This window comes from Myotis nattereri (genome assembly GCF_964212035.1).
Source record: "Myotis nattereri genome assembly, chromosome: 3".
Classification (NCBI taxonomy): Eukaryota; Metazoa; Chordata; class Mammalia; order Chiroptera; family Vespertilionidae; genus Myotis; species Myotis nattereri.
In genome coordinates this window covers 216,426,176-216,444,615 of record NC_138077.1, presented here as the reverse complement: position 1 = coordinate 216,444,615, position 18,440 = coordinate 216,426,176, and the positions used below count along the sequence as shown (strand labels likewise).

Genomic DNA, 18,440 nt, shown 5'->3' with positions numbered 1-18,440 from the left:
GGTGAACCATGAAGAGGGGTAGACAGAAGGAGGGGCTGGGTGTCTAGAAGCCTAGCCTGGTGCCTGGTGCCAAGGGAGGGGAGCAGGCAGCTTGAGGTGTGCAGGCTGGAAGACTGACAATCACGTGTCCCCAGGTGACCAGCAGAGCCTGCCCCTCCAGCCTGGAGCCTCCAGACCTTAGATATCCAGAGGTCAGGCAACTCTCAGCACCAGCCCAGGCAGCAGGACGGCCACTGGCTCCTGTGACCCTACTGATCCTCTCTCCCTTCTGCTGTCAGCCCAGGAACCCTTGAGAAGTCCTTAGCTGGCCATGGAGGGGTGAGTTAGTCATCACAGCAAAGAACTGAGGAGGAAGCCTTGGCCCACAGCAGCTGGGTCCAGAGGACCAGGCCTCAGACCTGCTCTGCCACCTGCCAGTTGTCACCTGTAAAGAAATAAAAAGAGCACCTAGCTCACAGGTTGCTGTAAGATTATGCTAGTGAAATTCTGAGTCACTGTGACACTTATTTCCAAGGCCTCCTGAGGGCAGGCTGGCTCCTGGGGTCTCAGTTCAGGTGGGAATAGTGGGTGCCTGTGTGGGCCAGAGTTTTGGAAATGCAGGGATGTGTGCTCAGAAGCTCAGGGGATACTGTTCTGTCCTGAGTGGAGCGATCCAGGACGCTTCATGGAGGAAGCAGCATCTGAGGTCAGCTGTCAAGATGAGTCAGGTCAGATGAGGGGCTGCTGTCAAAGTCTGTTCTGGAAATCGCTTGCCCCCCCCCCCCCTTGGGGAGCTCTGAGGAGGCTGTGACAGGTGTGTCACCTGCCCCACCTGGAGGCTTGGAGGTTCCTGCTCTGACTCCCCCATCAGGAAGGAAGGGCTGTGTGAGTGTTCACCTGTCCCTGCAACACTGCACCGGTCACAGAGGCAGACTCAGTGTTGGTTGAACAAATCTGAGCGAAATAATAAATGAGTGCTCACCCTGCAGGCAGCGGAGCCGTGGAGTTAATGAGTCGGGAAATGACAGGCTGAACACTCTGGGCAATTGAGGAGAGGCCAGTGGAGACGGTCGGAGCCTGGGAAGGCCGCCCCGCAAGGCCAGGCTCAGGGACACTGCAGACTCTAACAGGGGAGCAGGGCCGGGGGCGGGGGGGGGGGTCGGCTGGGGGTGTCTGCGCTATTTGCGCCCAAGCTTCCCAGAGTCACTGCATTTGAGGACAGTGCCTGGTGGGGAGGGAGGCCACCTCCCAGGTGTAACGCTGGCCTCCAAGTCCTCTAAGGGTGGCTGGAGGCAGCATCTTTCCCCCCGCTTGGGCCTCCAACTTGGGGTTACCAGAGGATCTACCTTGCTGCTGGCTGTGCTGACATTTTGAACTGGGCCCTACTCCTAGCTTCTCTCTGGGAAAGAGTTTTACCTGCCACTCGAAGAATTCCTGGCCCATTGGAGCCTTTGGGCCCAACCTGCCCCCCAAAAAGAAGAGACAGAGTCCAGTTCGAGACCAAGACTGAGGGGATGGCACCCTCACTTCCCCTCCACACTCTGGACGGCCCACACCTGCCGCATCTGCAGAGCTGAGACCAAGCCCAGCTGCCTGTAGGCCAGAGGTGTGCCTCCTCCAGGGGCTGTGCCCAGGCTGCTCCTCTGGCCAGGGGGCCAGCCCTGAGAGCTGCCCTGAGCTCTGTGTGGCAGGCCAAGGTCTGAACCCACCTGTTTTGGACAACGTCCATTCCAAGCCAAAGCCAGACGCTGCCAGTCCTGCCCGTGTCTCCTTTGTGCAAGCTTGTTGGAAAATCCCGAATACAGCGTTCATTACAACTGCACCCAGGTGCTCAGAGTGAGGTGCTGAATGGGGACATCTTGGAGCCAAGTGAATGCAGTGAGTTCAGTCGTGGGAAGAGGGTGGAAGCTTGGATGTGGACAGAGCTCTGCGAAAGGCTTGGGCTCAGACCCCACCCCTGAGGAGGAACCCAGCACCAGCTGGGCAAGTGCCACCGAGAGGGAGCCACACCTTCCACACGTGCATTCAGGATGTCTGCGATCTGAAGCCCCCAATCTTGCCTCAGCCTCAGCCTGCCCACTCTGGGGATGGTGACAGGAAGCGCCTGCCCCAGGGTGCTCATTTCTGCAGTTACCATAATTGCTGGGGTCTGTGCCTGTGTTCAGCCCCCACCTCTGCAAACCTCAGCCCCTCCCCCTGGCGGGCAGATGCATACCCAGGGTCACCACCGTCACTGCCCTCCCCTCTGCCAGTGCCTCGTTGCACTACACTGGTGTCTGGACTGCTTGCTCAATGCCTGTCCACCAGACCAGGAGCCCAGCACCAGACACAGGAAGACAGGGTAAGCCAGGGAGCAAAAGCCGCATCTGCAGGTGCTCAGGTCCAGGTGCTGGCTCTGCACCCAGGGAGGCATAGATCCAGACGCAGACTTTTCCTCTCCTCTAGTCAGGGCCTGGGCTGCGCTGTCTGTGGGCCTCTGCTGTGCTGAGGAGGACGGCTGCCCTTACTGACCACGTGCCCCAGGACTCCCTGGTTTGGCTTCACTGGCAGAGGGAGGGTCTGAGAGCACACCGGCTAATGCTCAGAGCCCTCAGCTCCAGGGCCAGGGGCTGGGGGTCCTGCCATTGAGGAGGAGGGAGGACAGAGCTCCTCTGGAGTCCCCACAGCCAGCAGCCGCTGACAGCCAGGCCCAGGCAGGCAGGACCCTGGCAGTGTGAGCGATGGTGGGCTGAGCGATAAGAAACTAATAATTTATGTTTCCAGCTCCACGGCCCTGGCGCCGAGGGAAGGCTGGGCCACAGCCGCCTCCTCACTCCAGCAGCCGCAATCCTTTATTGCACAAATTATTAACGACCAGAGAATGAACGGCTCCATAATCAGATCAGTGCTGCCAGCACTTTTCATTTCACTTATTTGTATAAATTCTGAAGTTGGGGTCTAGCCTGAGTTCAGAAAGCCAGCATCATGCTGGCTGGGTGCCCAAGGCTGCCTCCCCCACTCCTCCCTGCGGGACAGAGCCTGGCCTCTCCCCTCCCCCAGGACTCCAGGGGTGATGAAGACAGAGGGGGCAGGAAGGTCAGAGAGGGGGTCCACCAGGTGGGGCTCCGTCCTTCTCCTGCCCCAGGGCCACTTCCTGCCTGCTCTGAGAGGCAGGGGCTGGTCCCGGGCTGGCGAGTAGGAGAAAGCCTCCCGTGCTGAGTGAAAACCTGTCCAGGCCAGCATCCCTCCGAGGCCCAGGCCTGGACACACCTGCCCCTCCTGTCCTCCCCTCATGAGCCTCACAGGTGTGTCTTCACCTGCCTTCGCTCCTGTCCTGCTGCGGCTGGGACTGGCCGTCGGCTTCCTTGCGCCGGGGACTTAGGCTGTGAGGTTGTCGGTGGCAGCACCAAAGAGCGAGCTGCCTGGAGTCCTCCTGAGTCCACTTTTAATCTCATTGACCTCTCGTTATACTACAGCGCATAAATTCCGATTTGGAGCGCTTATGTCCCATCATAAATTGGGCTGGCAGACTTCCGATCAACAAGATAAAGCTGTCTCCTGTGAGGTGGGTGTTTTATTAGTCTTGGCCTCGGCGCTGCAGGCAGGGGGCGGGGGCCAGGCCTCAGCTCAGCAACCCCCCTGTGCTGCTCAGAGGGACGGCTAGTGCCTGAGGTCTGAGTCCCTCCTGCTGTCATGGGCAGGCACCAGGACCTGAGACCACATCCCCATAGCACCAGCGTGAGCAGCTGCCAGATCCCCGGGCTGGGCACTGGAGGGACAAGACAGAGGCCTGTGCACATGCGTGCCCTACCGAGAGGTCATGTCTTCCTTCAAAAGCTCCATCTCTGCCCCCTTGCAGACACTCTGGCCCAGCTCCTGGCCCAGCCTGCCAGCACCCTGTTCCTCACCGATTCTAAGTTCAGTTCAGTGGAGTGTCCCTGAGCAACCTGGCCTCCCACAGCCTTGGCAGCACCTCAGAAAGCCTGTGGGACCAGCATATGTGCCCTAACGGGAAAGGAGAGCAATCCTGGGAGGCTTCTAGGAGGAGGGGATGCTGCTGTGAGTCTGGAAAGTACGTAGGTGGGAACAGAGCTGAGATGGCCACAGGCACAGTGGGCATAGCACCTGGACCTGGTATTTTTAGGGACCACAAATGTATTTGAGAAAGAAAAAATAATATAATAATAACAAATATCGAATATTGAATCAGCATGGATTATATGCGTCTTCACACCAACACAGTTGTGGAATAGAATTTACACATTTTAATGGAGGAGGCTCGCAAAAGCAAGGTACTACACTAGTTGTAATGGGGCCCTGAGTGGGTGCAGAATAGTGATGTTGGGGACTGGGCTCCTGGGCCCAGGCAAGGCCTGGAGGGCAGGGAGCCCGGGCTGTTCCCGGAGGAGGCCCTGGAAAGCAGAGAGGCCGATGTGCCCATCAGTCGCTAGTTGAGTTGGACAGAGTCTGGGGCTATCATGGAAGGAGTGAGGGGTGAGAGGGGCCTGGGAGGGAGCACAGAGGGGAGTCCAAGTGAGTGCAGCTCTCTGGTGACGGGGGGCCCGGTGGTGAGGCGACCTCGTGGAGGGCAAGGGCTGTAGGGACTGTGAGAGGACGCACATGGCAAGCTGTAGACTCCTGAGTGATGCAGAGCCACAATCTATAAAGAAAACCACAGAAGAACGCACACAAGGTAAGAGTGAGCCTTGGCGAATGTGGCTCAGTGGCTAGAGCATTGGCCTACAGACGGGAGGGTCCTGGATTTGATTCCGGTCAAGGGCACATGCCTGGGCTTTAGGCTCGACCCCCAGTAGGAGGTGTGCAGGAGGCAGCTGTTCACTGATTCTCTCTCACCATTGATGTTCTCTCTCTCCCTCGCTCTTCCTCTCTGAAATCAATAAAAATGTATTTTTTTTAAAAAAAGATAAGAATAGAACCTAAGGTAGAACTCACCCATCCGTTTACTTATCCATCTACCAACCCTCCACCCATCTACCCACCCACCCATCCTAGGTTGGAAGAGTGGGAGGCAGCACAGCACCTGAAAGAGTGAGAAGCGAGAGAACAGGAGGCCGATCTGAGAGGAGCGTCTCGGGGCATGTGCAGCGCATCCAATACACAGCGAGGCCCCAGCTGGACGCAGTGTGGGGGCCAGAAGAGGGCAAGAAGAGGAAGCAGCACATGAGCATCAAGCTGAAGCTGACAAGTTTGCTGAGGGCCGTGTTCCTGGCTGGAGGATGGGACGACCCAGCTCAAGTGTGGCTTTGCCCAGACCAGTGATGAATCAACTCATCCTGCCTCTGCGGCCCCAGGCTCAGGAGCACCCACATACCTGCTGCACCTCAGACAGTTACTTAATTGCTGGCTTGGGGCAAACTCTTGTATTTTGGCAAGACCGCCCAGTCCAGAAGGATGGTCTGTCCGTCTCCTGGACGGAGTCTGTAGCACACAGAGCATGAAATCGGGGCCCCTGTGGGCACGGCACGTGGATCCCACATTTGGGGACCCCACACCCCTCTCTACACCAGCCCCAGCCACCAGCTGCCTCTTCTCCTCCACTTTTCAGGGGTCTCCAAGAGCCTACCCAGTGCCCCAGTCTGCAGGTGGGAACCCCACCCCCACCCCCACCCCAGGCCAGCCTGGAACTGTGTTAAATGCCCCTGGGACTGTGGTGACCTTGGCTATAGCCCTGAAATTGCTGCCCTTCCCCTGCCCACAGTAGGTTCTGGTCTGGCATGTGCATGTGGGCTCCACTCATGGTCTCAGCCAATACCAGGGGGTGCCCTTCAGCCCACCCACTGGGCCTGCACCTGGGGAACGGTGCATCACAGAGTCACTGCTGTCATGGCACAACGTGCAGGGCCACCCCATTGTGACACACAGACACAGAAGAGAACGTGACCCCTGATGGCTCACCGGCCATAGTAATAAAGAAACCCGCACACAGACAGCACCCACAAAGACATCAGTGCACCCACAAGGATGTCACTGACTCAGCCTGCATTTAGAAGAACAGGTCGTGTAGCTGGGAGTCCAGGGCTCGGCCTCAGGTGGTGTTGGGCTAAATATATGACCTCAGAAAGCCAGCCTGGCCAGAGCTGTGGTGGGAAACACGGTGAAACTCATGTTCACCTTTGCATGTCACTTCTGAAAATCCCTGAGAAATCAGTGGTGACAAAGTGACTGTTGGCCGTCTGGTGAGCCTGGTGGTGGGACTGTGTGGGAGGGAGGAGGCCTCTGGCAGTCAGCTGTACTGGGGGTGTACCTGTTTCTTCATGCAGGAGGGGGCGCATCTGTGCCGCCCTACACGGCCAGCATGGACCTTAGGACAGCACCACACCTGTCCTTGGGCCCCACCCTCAGCTCCTTGTCTGGGCAATACCTGCTAAAAATCCAGGATGCTGACCTTGGGCCCTACGGGAGAGCCTCCTCTCTGCGAAAGAGGATGCCTGTGGCCATGGGAGCTGGGAGGCCCAGCTGGGCTGAGAGGGCCACACCAACGGTGTGTGCAACCAAATGCTGGCATGTGGGTAGGTCAGTGAACTACGGCTCGCAAGGCACTCCTGTACGGCAGGAAGTCCACCATATAAAGTCACTTCTGGACCAGTCTGGACTCCCTGCACAGCCTGGCCAGCAACTTCTGCACACCGCCCCCATCAGCCCCTTGGACCCAGCCAGCTTCCCTCTAGGCTTCTGCTCCCAGCGTCCCCACCTAGGTGTCCCCTCTTCAACTTCCACCTGCAGAAAGCCCACTCCTCCTCCAGCACCCACTCCTGCTGCCCCCTGGGGCCTGATCGATGCCCAGTGGCTGAGGATGGCACAGCCGTGTGCCCCTGTTGGGACTGTGGTTGGTTCTGAGCCTTGCAGGTCTGCCCAGCCCACGACAGGTAAACATGCAGAGTGGATGCATGACCAGCACAGTCGGGACTGACCTCCAGGGCATAGCCCCCCACAGTGAGGAGCATGGGTCCCCAAGGTCTTCCTGTGGGATCTGTGTTGCACATGAGCTGATGTGCACAGCAGGACTGAGGTCACAGGAGGAGGGAAGTACAGATGCACGAGGACAGGCCTCTGCTGACTTCGACATGAACATGTGAGCACCTGGGCGTCCCTCCACCCTCAGGTCTGGATCTGTCCTCCCTCACACTCAGCCGTGCTGGCACAGTTTGGAGGTGTGGGGGCCCCAACTCTGCCACTCAGCTCTGGTCATCTCCCTGACCTGGCGTCTGGAAGAGGGGCCATTGTGGTGCTGCAATGGCTTGTGCCACGAGGGGTGAGGACTGCACAGGACCTCCGCGCCCACGTCCACACCCCAGGGCCGCAGCCACATCCAGGACTCCTTCCTCCCTGCCTCCAAACCCCAGGCCAGGTCCAGGCTGCAGGGAGAGGAAGGGTGGAACCAGCCTTAGGCCCTTGGTGGGAGACTCTTCTGCTCCCAGCTTCCTGGAGGGCTCTATTCCTTCCTCTGGCTTGGCACCATGCTGGGGAGCCCCCAGCTCCTGCACTCCCAGCCCATTCCTGCAGGAGCATGTAGGGTGTGATGTTAGTTTACACCCTGGGTGTGTGTGTGGCGAAGCTGTCAGCATCTGCGCACCCATCCTGTCCATGCACATGGGTGTGAGCACACATGCAGGTGGCTGTTTGAGCTTTCAAAGGCACGCGTCTATTACTGACGGGTGTTGTGTGGGCACCAGTGTGTGTGCAATGAGTGTGCTTCCTCACAGCTCAGTGTCAGCTCATTCCACACCTGTGGGGCCAGTGCCACTGTCCTTGCATACCTTCCCCAGTGGGGGCAGGTCTAGGCCTGCCCTCCAACCCCCATCTCCCTGGATGAGCACAGACCAGGGGCGGCCTGCACCTGGGTCTCAGGGACACGTTGCTTCCCTGCAGCCCCCCCTCTGGATCTCTCTTCCTAGGAGATACCGCATCTGGCGCTCCGTAAACGACTGACTGATGAGCATGGGTGGAAAGAGGGCGCCAAGGGGTGCAGTCTGGAGAGGGGCATTGGCAGCACTCCAGGGTGGGAGGGTCCTGGCAGGAGCACCGGTTGGGGACGGGGTCAGGCAGCGCCAGAGGGGGCGGTCAAGCCTGGCTGAGCCCGGGTTGGGGGCAGCGAGGTCGGCCGCCGCCTCCGCGCTCCCCGGGGAGGTCTCGGGTCGCCGTCTGCGCCGCCGCCGGGTTATTTATGATCCCCTCCCCGCTCTGGTGGCGGCGGCTCCGGCGGCGGCTCCGGCCTCAGCCCAGCAGCGGAGGGCCCCGTCAGGGGGACCGCGACCAGCGACCGACCGCCTGCGCTGCGGAGGCGGGGGCGGGGCCTCGGCCGCTGGAGGTGGGGCTGTGGCCGCGGACCCACCTGCTCCCCGCGCCCCCCGCCCCCCGTGTGGCCGGGACGGGGATGATTCCAGCCTCTGGCCCCGGTCTGAGAAGCGCAGCGGCTCCTGTGGGTCCGGGTGGACGGGTGGGAGGAACTGAACGGATCCTCGCGGGAGGGGGACGACCGGGGTGGGAAAGCCTGGTCCCCGCGGGGAAGCGGCTCTGACCCCGGAAAGCAGACGGTGTGTTTCCCATGAGGAGGAGGAAACAGGTGGGAGCGAACCTCCCTGGTCACCAGGCCCCGGAAGGGGAGCCAGCAGGGGGCTTTGCACTGTCACCATCTTTTCAGGAAAGGACCCTGGTCCTCTAGAGCAGCGGTCACCAACCTTTCGGACGTCACTGACCACCAGTTGGCGACCGCTCTAGAGAGGAGTGGAGCCAGACTGTGGCATGGAGGTTGGGCTGGCGGAGTGAGCTTAGCCCCACACCTTGCCAGCTGAACCCCTTCTCTGAAAGCCAGAGTTGGGGCCCCCAGGGCCCTCCTTAGCCGCTGCAGGCTGTGATGAAAGTGTGAAAGGTGGTTTTACAGAAGGAAAGGGAGGTCCCCTCTGCAGGCTCAGGGTGTGACTGGACAGTGGGCACACCGGCCTCCCACCAAGCCCTGGCATCCCTGCATTAACATGATGGCTCCTCCATGGGCCGTGGCAGTAGACATGGAGGCAGCAGGCCCAGAGCAAGACACAGGCCGCAAGGGTGGCCGTGAGGGGAGCTCCCACTATCAGGCTATGTAAGGGCTCAGGCTGCAGATGGGGTGGAGGGGGCTCAGGTGGTGCAACAAGGAGGGGCCACTCACTCATGTATACCCACTTTCCCATCAGGAGACAGATGTACCGGGAGTGGAGGAAACAGAAGGGGGTGCAGAAGTTTGGGTGCACTGACCAGTCAGTTCCTGGTCTGACCCCAGACCTCCATCCACACGCTGGTCTTGGTGCCTCAGCTGAGGATGAGTGGGCAGTGGGTCTGTGAGGGAAAGCAAAATGGTTGCCAATGGTCAGCCACATGCCCGGTAGGAGGTGAGTGGCGGTGATGTGTCCCCTCACTCTCAGCCCCTCCTTTGCGGAAGGTGCTGGTGCACGCTGTGACCCAGCTCGCCCTGCAGAGACTGGTCAGGGAGATGCCCTGCCGGTTGCATCTCAGAGGGGCAGGGATTGGGGTCTGGCTGCTGGGGTGGGTGGGATCTGAGGCTACTTCCAGCCTGTCCACAATGACACACAGAGAAGACAAGCCTGTCTCAACAGCTATGACCACAGCCACAGCCCCCAGGTTTCCCAGCTTCCCTTCCTAATTCTCCCCGTGCAAGGATGACATGCTGACCTGCACAGAGGTGTGGGCTGGTCACCAGGGGACAAGCCACCCTCATTCCTGCTCTCCAAGGCACTGAGGTGGACAGGGATGTAGCAGGTCCTCTGCCCAGACTTGCTCCTCACAGGAAACAGGATGTGCTCAAGGGCACATCCTTCCCTTCTCCTCCCCACCCCCTCCAATCCGATCCCTCACCCAGACTAGGTCCAGCCCACCTTCTTGCCCCACACCTTGGCGCAGATACTGTTTGTACTGGATGTGAAACACCTGGGTGACATCAGGAGTGTTACTTGGCTTTTCTGTGTCTCACCTTTGTCACCTATGAAATGGGAAAGATAAGGAAATAATACTGAAATGGTCAAACGAACTAAAGCGTATAAAGCAGCAATCAGTAATCAATAGAAGTGTGATTGTTATTAACAGAACACAAACCCTCCCACCTCCGTTACCAACGCCTCACATCACAAACCCTGGCCTCACACCCTGTAGATGCAGAGGAGCCCCCCCCCCCCCCAACACACACTGATGCCCACCACCCGCAGGAACTGGGCAAACCACACACTTGCCGAGGAAGTGGGGGGGGGGGCAATCTCGGATCTCCTCCTCTGCCAGGAGCCCACTCCGGATCTGGGGCCGCCACCACCCCACGTGGAGTCAGACTCCAGCAGCGGGCCCCAGATAGTAACTCCCTCAACAAAGGCGCTTTTCGTGCGCGCCGGCTCTGGCTAGCCCGCCCCCACGATAGGTCTCCCTTCCTCCTACCCTCAACCTCTCAGGGGGTGCAGCCCGGTCCCGCCGCCTCCTCGTGAGCCCGGTCGGCCTTCACGCACCCCCTGTTGGAGCCCGCGCCCGCCCGCCCGCCCGCCGCGCCGGGGCCTTTTAAATGGGCCAAGTTGTGGCGGCGGCGGCGGAGGCGGCGGCGGGAGTCTCCCAAGTCCCCGCCAGGCGGGCGCGCGCCAGTCTACGCGGGTGCGCAGCCCGGGCGGCGGAGCCGGGCGGGGCGGGGCGGGGCGGGGGCCTGGGACCCCCGGGAGGGGTGGGGCGCGGGGCCCGAGACTTCAGGACTCCTCTCCGCCCCGCTCCGCCCGGAGGGCAGACCGGCGAGCGGCGGTGGGGGCGGGGCCGCCCCAGGGGGCGCGGGCGCAGGTGGCCCGGCGCCCGGTGGAGCCCCAGGGTCCTGGAGCTGCGGCGGTCGGCACGTCGATCCGGGATCGATAGCAGCTCCGGCAGCACCATGTCTCCGTTAGCCGAGGCCCTGCCAGCCAGCTGGGCAGCTGTCCGAGGTGGCCCGGCGGGAGGCGCGGCGGCTGCCGGCGCCGGGGCGCAGTAGCGGGCAGGGCAGGCGCACGCACGGCCAGGCGCCTCCCGGGTCCCCCTCCCGCCAACGAGACCCTACTCCAGGCCGGGAACAAGTTGCGCCGGCGGCGGGAGCCAGGCTGCAGGACCACTGGCCCGCCATGCCGGCGGTCAAAAAGGAGCTCGCGGGTCGCGAAGACCTGGCCCTGGCTCTGGCCAACTTCCACCCGACCCTGGCGGCTCTGCCGCTGCCGCCGCTCCCCGGCTACTTGGCGCCACTGCCCGCCGTGGCCGCCCTGCCCCCAGCCGCCTCGCTACCTGCCACGGCCGCCGGCTACGAGGGTCTGCTGGCTCCGCCGCTCCGCACCCCGCGCGCCTACCTGAGCCTGAACGAGGCCGCCCCACACCTCCACCTGCCCCGGGACCCTCTGGCCCTCGAGCGCTTCTCGGCCACTGCGGCCGCGGCACCGGATTTCCAGCCGCTGCTGGACAACGGCGAGCCGTGCATCGAGGTGGAGTGCGGAGCCAACCGCGCTCTGCTCTACGTGCGCAAACTCTGCCAGGGCAGCAAGGGCCCGTCCATCCGCCACCGCGGCGAGTGGCTCACCCCCAACGAGTTCCAGTTCGTCAGCGGCCGCGAGACGGCCAAGGACTGGAAGCGCAGCATCCGCCACAAAGGTGCGCCCGCAGTGGGGACCCGGGCCGCCCGGGTGCCTGACCTCCGCTCCCCGAGGATCCGTGGGTCCGGACCCCACTCATCCGCCATCTGGGGAAACTCCGTCACCGCCCAGAGAGGGCGCTGTGGCTCCGGGGCTGCCGCGGGGACACTCCTCCCCCCGACCCCCACCCTCGCTTTGCACCGTCTCCTCCGTGGACCCGGGCAGGGCGTCCTCGGCCTCCGCCGTTCGCGCGGCTCCCGCTGCGCACTAGCCAGCTGCTCCTGACGCTCCGGGGGTCTTGGCAGGATTGCTGGGCCTCGGGACGCAGGGAAGTTACGGGAACTCGGGAGAGCAGGCGGGAGGAGGGCTGGGCAGGATACTCGCCCTCACCCGGACCCCGGGGACCCCGGAGCCACGGGTTCTGGCGGGAGTGGAGGGCACACGTGCGGCCGAGGTGTGGGTGCGAGCTGCTGGAGAGAGGGCGAGGCGTAGGGCTGGAGCAGGCAGGTGGGGGCCGCGGGGCCGCGCGTCCGGTCGGGGGCGCGCGCGGAGCCGGAGCGGCGTCGAAGCTGCGAGCAGCCTGTTGGGCTCCTGCAGGAGGCAGGCTCTTCGGGCGTGAGCGGCGGGCGCCTAAGGGGCAGCCGGGAGAAGTGCGGTGAGCGGGGGTGGGGGGAGTTAGAAAGTTAGGGACCCAGTAGCGTTCGACTTTGGGGTTCGCGAGTCCACAGTGGCCCCCCCTCTTCCCGCTACGGGGTCAGGCGCAGCCCAGGTCCTGACTGTGCCCTCCTGGGGTCCCGCAGCCCGGCTCGGAGAGGGTGAAGCTGGAGGAGGGGCGCGGGAGGGAGGAGGGCGCCCTCGGTCGGGGAGGGCGCTCGCCCGGGTCTTCAGTTTCTGAGCTCTGGAAATCCCCGCGGGACCCACGAGGATGGGGTGGGCGGCAGGGCTGGTGGTGGGTTTGGAAGTTGGACTGAGGTGGGTGTGCATATTCGTGCCGGGAGGGGGCCCCAGCCCTGCTGCTGACTGCACCCCGGAAGTGCCGCCCACGCCCTCACCGGCCCTGCCTGCCTCTCCTCACAGGGAAGAGTCTGAAGACGCTGATGTCCAAGGGGATTCTGCAGGTGCACCCCCCAATCTGCGACTGTCCGGGCTGTCGGATCTCCTCCCCGGTGGTGAGATGGGGGAGAAAGTGGGGCTACGGGGTCCTTCTTTCTTTCCGGGGGAGCATGTGTTTATTTTGTAGGATCCAGAATCCTAACCTCACTCTGCCAGTGTGCAGGAGGGAGCCCCCCGGGCAAATAGGGGGGACATTGCTTGGGGTGGGAATCCTGGGCACCTGGAGCCCCCACCCCTTTGGATCCTGAAGCTTTTCTTTGTGAGTCTTGGAGCTGCTTCTCCCAAGTCCTGAGAACACTCAGGGTGTGAAGTTTCCTCTCTGGAGAGTCTCTTCCAAATGGCTTGGAGATCTTGCCCTCAGCAGTCGGGGGGTCACCATGTCACCTGGCCAGCTTGGAAGAGGAGCTGGTCCTTGGTAATGCTCGTTCTGGGGTGTGACAGTGTTGGCCCCCCGATGTGTGTCTGGGGTGGTTATAGGCTTGGATGTGAACGATGTGCCTCTTTGGGTACCCACAGCTGGAGCCCTGCGGGGCAAGACCTTGGGTGTGCAAGACTGCCCAGGGCAGCTCGGTGCTGTGTGGGCCTTTGTAACCAGAGCTGAGGCTGGGTGGAGGCTGGTGTGGGGCCCAGCCCAGTGTAGACATGGCCTAGGGGAGCCCCAGCACGTGTCTTCCGGGCAGTAGCAGGTGGAGGGTTGATCTGGAAAGGAAATTGCATCTCAAGAAGGACCAATTTTGAGCCCCTGGGGAGAGCCGATTAGAGCCCTGGCTGCGTGGTGGGTGGTTGTGCTGCTCTTACCGGCACCACCCAGCAGCCCCTCGCGCAGGAAGGCCTGAGAGGGCCCAGGGTCCCTGGCCTTTACCTTTGGCGCAGCTGTCGGTTGGGGGAGGGAGGAGATGTCCTGGGTTCTTCTTGGCCCCTGGCGGCAGGGAATCTGGAGAAACTAGGAAGTCACAGACACAACTGTGAAGACAGCACCAGGTCAGACGCACACGCTGGGCGGGGGGAGGGACTCACTGCATGTCCACCGCACACATTGTCTGACATGAGCTCATCACCCACAGGCGTGCCCACACCAAAGACAGTGTGTGCACAGGTAGCCCACCGCCTGCCATGGCCTCCGTACCTTCCTGGGGCCAGAGACCAAGCTCGAGCTCCACTTCTGCACCCTCTCAAGCAGCTGGTGCAGAGGAGGGGTCCTCGCCTCCTCGCCAGCCTTTCTGTTCAGGTGGGAGGAGCCCTGCCTTCCCACAGGAGTGGGGGGCAGGTGGCCTGAGCCCAGGACCAGTTCCTTACGGCCGTGGCTTGGTTGGTGGTTCGGACAGGGATGGGGACACAGTTAGGGCTGCCTGCCTGTCCAGGGCTCCCAGGCTCCTGCTTTGCATGAGTGATGGCTCAGACCTGGGCTTGGTCCTCCTGAGCCGGGTCCCTCCCAGGCCTGGCACTGTACCCGCCCCTAAGGAGCCCCATGGAATTCCTGTCTTTCCAGCCCCCACTTTTGCACACAGACTGGCTTCCCCCACAGCCAGCTCCACAGGTGTACGTACACCACAGTCACAGATACTCAAGGGGCAGAATTTGGGTCCGTGGCACAGGGATCATGCAGCCACACCAGCGGCCATACTTGATGCCAGAGGAGCCAGTATTTGGCTAGGGGAGGAGGCTCGGCACCCAGTTTTCAAATCTGTGCTGCTAAGCGGGGATGAGTGGCTGAGGTTTCCAGTGTGCGTGGAAGGCATGCATGTCCCCTGTACTTGGCCGGGGTCAGGGCTGCCCATCCTGTTTCTGTCTCTGAGCCCCCCTCCCATGGGAGCACCCACAGGAGCCACCCTAAGCCAGCATAGCTGGTCTGGCCTCATTGCAAGCAGTAGTCTTAACCTGCCATTTCCCTCTCCTCTTCCCTATCCTACGGATGAGAAGCAGAGGGCACGCCTTTCCTTTCCTTAGGTGGGTTTGATTCAGCAGGAAAGGTGGTCCTGGTGCTTGGCCTACAGCAGGCTAGAGAAGGGCAGAGCTGAGCGGGACCTCCCAGCAGAGTTGCACTCCAGACAGGCGGGGAGCTGTTCCAAACTCCCACGCCCACTGACTGGCACGTGCAGGTATGGGGACCAGACAGTGGTCACCTGTGCAGCCTCACTCAGGCTCTGCTGTTGCTGGTGACGAGCTGGGCCGGGGTTAGGGTCAGAGAGGGGCCATGGAGCAAGCCCTGTCTTGTAGGCTATTCACAGACTCACCCCCCACCCCAACCCTGTGCCAGACCCTGGCTGCCCAGTCTGTCTCACTGAGTGCCGCAGAGGAGACTGGAGGGTAGACTCCTGAGGGCAGGTGTGGAGGCGACCAGGGTGCCTGGGGGTGGGGGTGCTATGTGTCTGGAGGTGATGGTGGACTAAAGAGAACCTTTACTCTGAGGACAGGACTGATGGCTGCAGAGCTGGTCCAGGGAGGGGCCAGGTACCCCTGACACTTTGTTCCTCAAGCTCAGGGGTGTGCTGGGGATGCCTTGTCCTGGCAACAGAAGGAAGGAGGTCAAAGGAGGCCCCTGGGACTGAAGAGATGAGAGAGAATTAGATGATCCCAAGACCCCTGGCACCTCCCTGAGCCAGTAATCGGTTACTAAATAAGAGAAAGCTCCCTGCCCACCAGAAAACCATCCCTGCCTTTTCTTCTTCCCCTGGGGTGGCGGGACCTGAGCCCACGGGACAGTGCCGTGTGTGGAGGCAGCTCGCCAGCGTGTGTGCGCCAGCTCTGAGCATGCATTAGTCTGTGTGAGTGCCCTGTGCGTCTGCATTCCGGCTCAGGCACCTCAGCTCTGTGCCATGAGCCCTATCTGGTCATGGTGGGCGCAGGGGTGGGGCTGAGGGGCCTTGTGGAAAACTGGATCTCCCAGGGCTCCTGGGCTCACAGTGCTGGGCTGGCCAAGTGATCTGTGAACCCCAGGCCTGCGATTGGCAAGGGCTTCACACCCCGTGGGACCTGGGCTCTGCATGGCTTGGTCTCCGTTGGGGGTTCATAGAGTCTGAGTAGGGTTGCCAGGCAGACAGGCATGCACACATGGAGGGCACTGCATGTCAAAAGAGTCACAGGACGCAGAGGGGCTGTGGTGCAGACAGATGACCCCTCTGAGCTCGGAGGAACTGGGGAAGCCGGGTCTGCCTTCAGGTGGCATCTCACACTCAGGCTGATGGCCGGGACGGCTGGGCTGGAGTGTGCAGTCTGGACAAGGCAGTGCCCAGAGCAGCCTGGCCAGGGCCACCCCTGAGCCTCAGCCCTGGCCAGGGTGGAAGGGTGTCCATGGAAGGGCTCTGCCCGAGGCCTTGTCTCCCTGCTCTTGGCCTCTGGTCAGTTGTGGCTTTTGCCAACCCTGGGGCCCATCCTGGAGGCTGTGGCTCCCTACCCTTGGCCAGGGCAGCGGGGAACATGTGCTGTGAGGCTCTGTCACCTGGGCCTGCCTGGGGTCGGGCCGTGGTGCAAGCCACCAGAGGGCCGAGGGGCTAACCTTCCTCTATTCCCTCTCTGCCCAGAACCGGGGGCGATTGGCAGACAAGAGGACAGTCGCTCTGCCTCCGGCCCGGGTCTTGAAGAAAGAACTGACCCCCAGCTTCATAGCCAGTGATGGCGACAGCGACGGGAGCGGGCCAGCCTGCGGGCAGCGGCCTGGCTTGAAGCAGGAGGATGACACACACATCCGGATCATGAAGAGAAGGTCCTTTCCCAGGGCGAGGGCATGGAGGGCATATGGGCTCAGGTGCCAGATGGGACTTCAAGGCAGGTCTGCAGGCAGCTGGAGGCAGGTCCAGGCCTGGAGGGACTGGACCCGGGTTTAGCTTGCGTGCCTCAGCGGAAACATGCCAGTCCCTCCATCTCATGGGACCACAGTGAGAGCCCACCTTGCCCCACGTGGGCAAAGGGCCACGCCAGACCTGGATCAGCATTGTTGGGGAGCGGGCACAACAATGGGCTGAGGAAGGAAGGGGGACTCTGCCCAAGGGCTCCGGGGGACAGGGAGACCCGGGCAGGGTTCGGGAAGGGGTGCGTGGTCCCACCACAGCCAGGCGAGGGGTGGGGAGTGGGTGGACCCTCCCTTGGGGCAGCCCCTATATACTTGTGCTCATGTTCCTTGGCAGGTGGTGGCTCTGCTGGGTCCTCACTGTCCCATCCCAGGCTTGGGCCGCTCTTCCTGACTTCCCACGTCTCCCCTCACGGCCGAGGAACCTCCCTCTGGCCACTGACTTCTCTGTCCGTCCATCCAGAATTTCTAGGCCTCTTCCCACCTCGTCTCCCAGCACTTTCCAATGTCTCCTACCCTAGTAACCCTCTCGGACCGCAGGACCCCACTGCCAAGCCCACACCCACACCCGGGAAGGTGAAGCACCACAGGCTTCCCCCTGCCTCCTCAGCCCGTGGTCTTTCCAGGGGCACTGCTGTGGCGGAGGACCCGGGCACGGGGCAGAGCCGGGCATGGGGCAGAGCCGGGCACGGGGCAGAGCTGTTTCCTGCCTGACCTCTGGTCCTGGCGTCCCCGCTGCCTCCGTAGTGCAGTGGTCACTTTTGGGAAGGCAGTTGGCAACAGCTGGGACCCCGAGGCCTATACCTGGGCTGACACCCAGCCATTGGCACTGGCGGCAGTTGCCGGCTCATTCCTGGCTTGGTTCCAGCCCAGCTGGGGTAGCTCTAGCCACTCGGAGTTTGGTTTGGTCACATGAGTGACATGCAGAGGGAGCTGCAGCCCCCACCCCAGCACAACGTTCAGCTCTCGGGGTCCCAGCAGAGACGGTGCCTCAGCTCTGTGCTTCCTGCCTCCTGGGGGCAGTCCTCGCAGTTGAGCTGGTTCCGGGTGGCATTGGAGACAGGCCTGAGCCGGCGCAGTTCCCCAGGGGGTGCTGGGGGCAGATGAGGGACTTGCCACACACCCGTCTGCTGTCCAGCTGCCATCCGAGAGGCCACGCTGACTCGCCTTCTTTCCTCCCAGGGTCCACACCCAATGGGACGTGAACATCTCCTTCCGGGAGACGTCCTGCAGGTGAGGTCGGGGCCTGGGTCAGGCTTGCTCCCACACAGTGTGTCTGCTTCTGGATCTCTCCGGCCTCCTCCTTCCTCCCCTCCTTCATCGCGGTCTGTCTGTCGCCTTGTCCCTGGGCCTTGGCAGCACAGCCCTGGAGCCAGAGTCTCCCTCCCCCATGGGACTGGCCATTTGAGCCCATTTGTCCAAAGACGAGGCCATAGCCGCCCCCTCCCACCCTCCCAAAGACCCACCAGGAGGTGAGAGTGGTGATGTGTGAGTGGGATCTTGAAGGAAGCATGGGAGTTCCCTAGGGAAAGGGGGTGTCTGCAAAGACGTGGAGAAATGAGGGGAGGGGCGGTGGGGGGAGGAGGCTCCCCGTCAGCAAGTCTAGCTCCATCAGATGCTAAAGAGCCTTGGATGCCAGGCCTCCTGGCTATTGTCCTCCAGGCAGTGGGGAGCCACCGAAACTTCTTGAGCTGGAAGAGTGACCAGGTGTATGTTTGAAAGGTTCTCTGGAGGCCCTGCCCAGCAGGTGGGGGGTTGGCTGAGTCCACAGTGATTCAGGCTGTGGAGGCAGGATGGAGGGAGATAACAGTGAGGGGACCTGAGAGGAGGTTGGGGGCATTAAGGGACCCAAGTTTCTGGTTCCAGGGGGGCAAGGGGAGGTCAGTCTGTGGGTGGAGCCCAGGCCGTACTTTCTGGTCAGTGGGGTCAAGTCTTATCCTCCTTACGGGGCG

The 18,440-nt window shown here is 62.0% G+C and overlaps 1 protein-coding gene across 3 annotated transcripts in view; it reads left to right on the top strand.

Moving 5' to 3' along the window:
- Positions 1 to 11,090: 11,090 nt before the first annotated feature.
- Positions 11,091 to 18,440, top strand: part of SAMD11 (sterile alpha motif domain containing 11) — a gene marked incomplete at its 5' end in the record, with an annotated part of 18,640 nt that continues 11,290 nt past the window's right edge. For 2 of the 3 annotated variants that reach the window (XM_081088281.1, XM_081088280.1), the window contains 4 exons: positions 11,091 to 11,607; positions 12,666 to 12,757; positions 16,223 to 16,404; positions 17,671 to 17,721. In XM_081088281.1, coding sequence (XP_080944407.1) covers positions 11,091 to 11,607; positions 12,666 to 12,757; positions 16,223 to 16,404; positions 17,671 to 17,721 — 842 coding nt within the window. Of the gene's footprint in view, positions 11,608 to 12,665; positions 12,758 to 16,222; positions 16,405 to 17,670; positions 17,722 to 18,440 lie in introns of those variants that run through there. The other variant, XM_081088282.1, reaches the window with a different exon arrangement.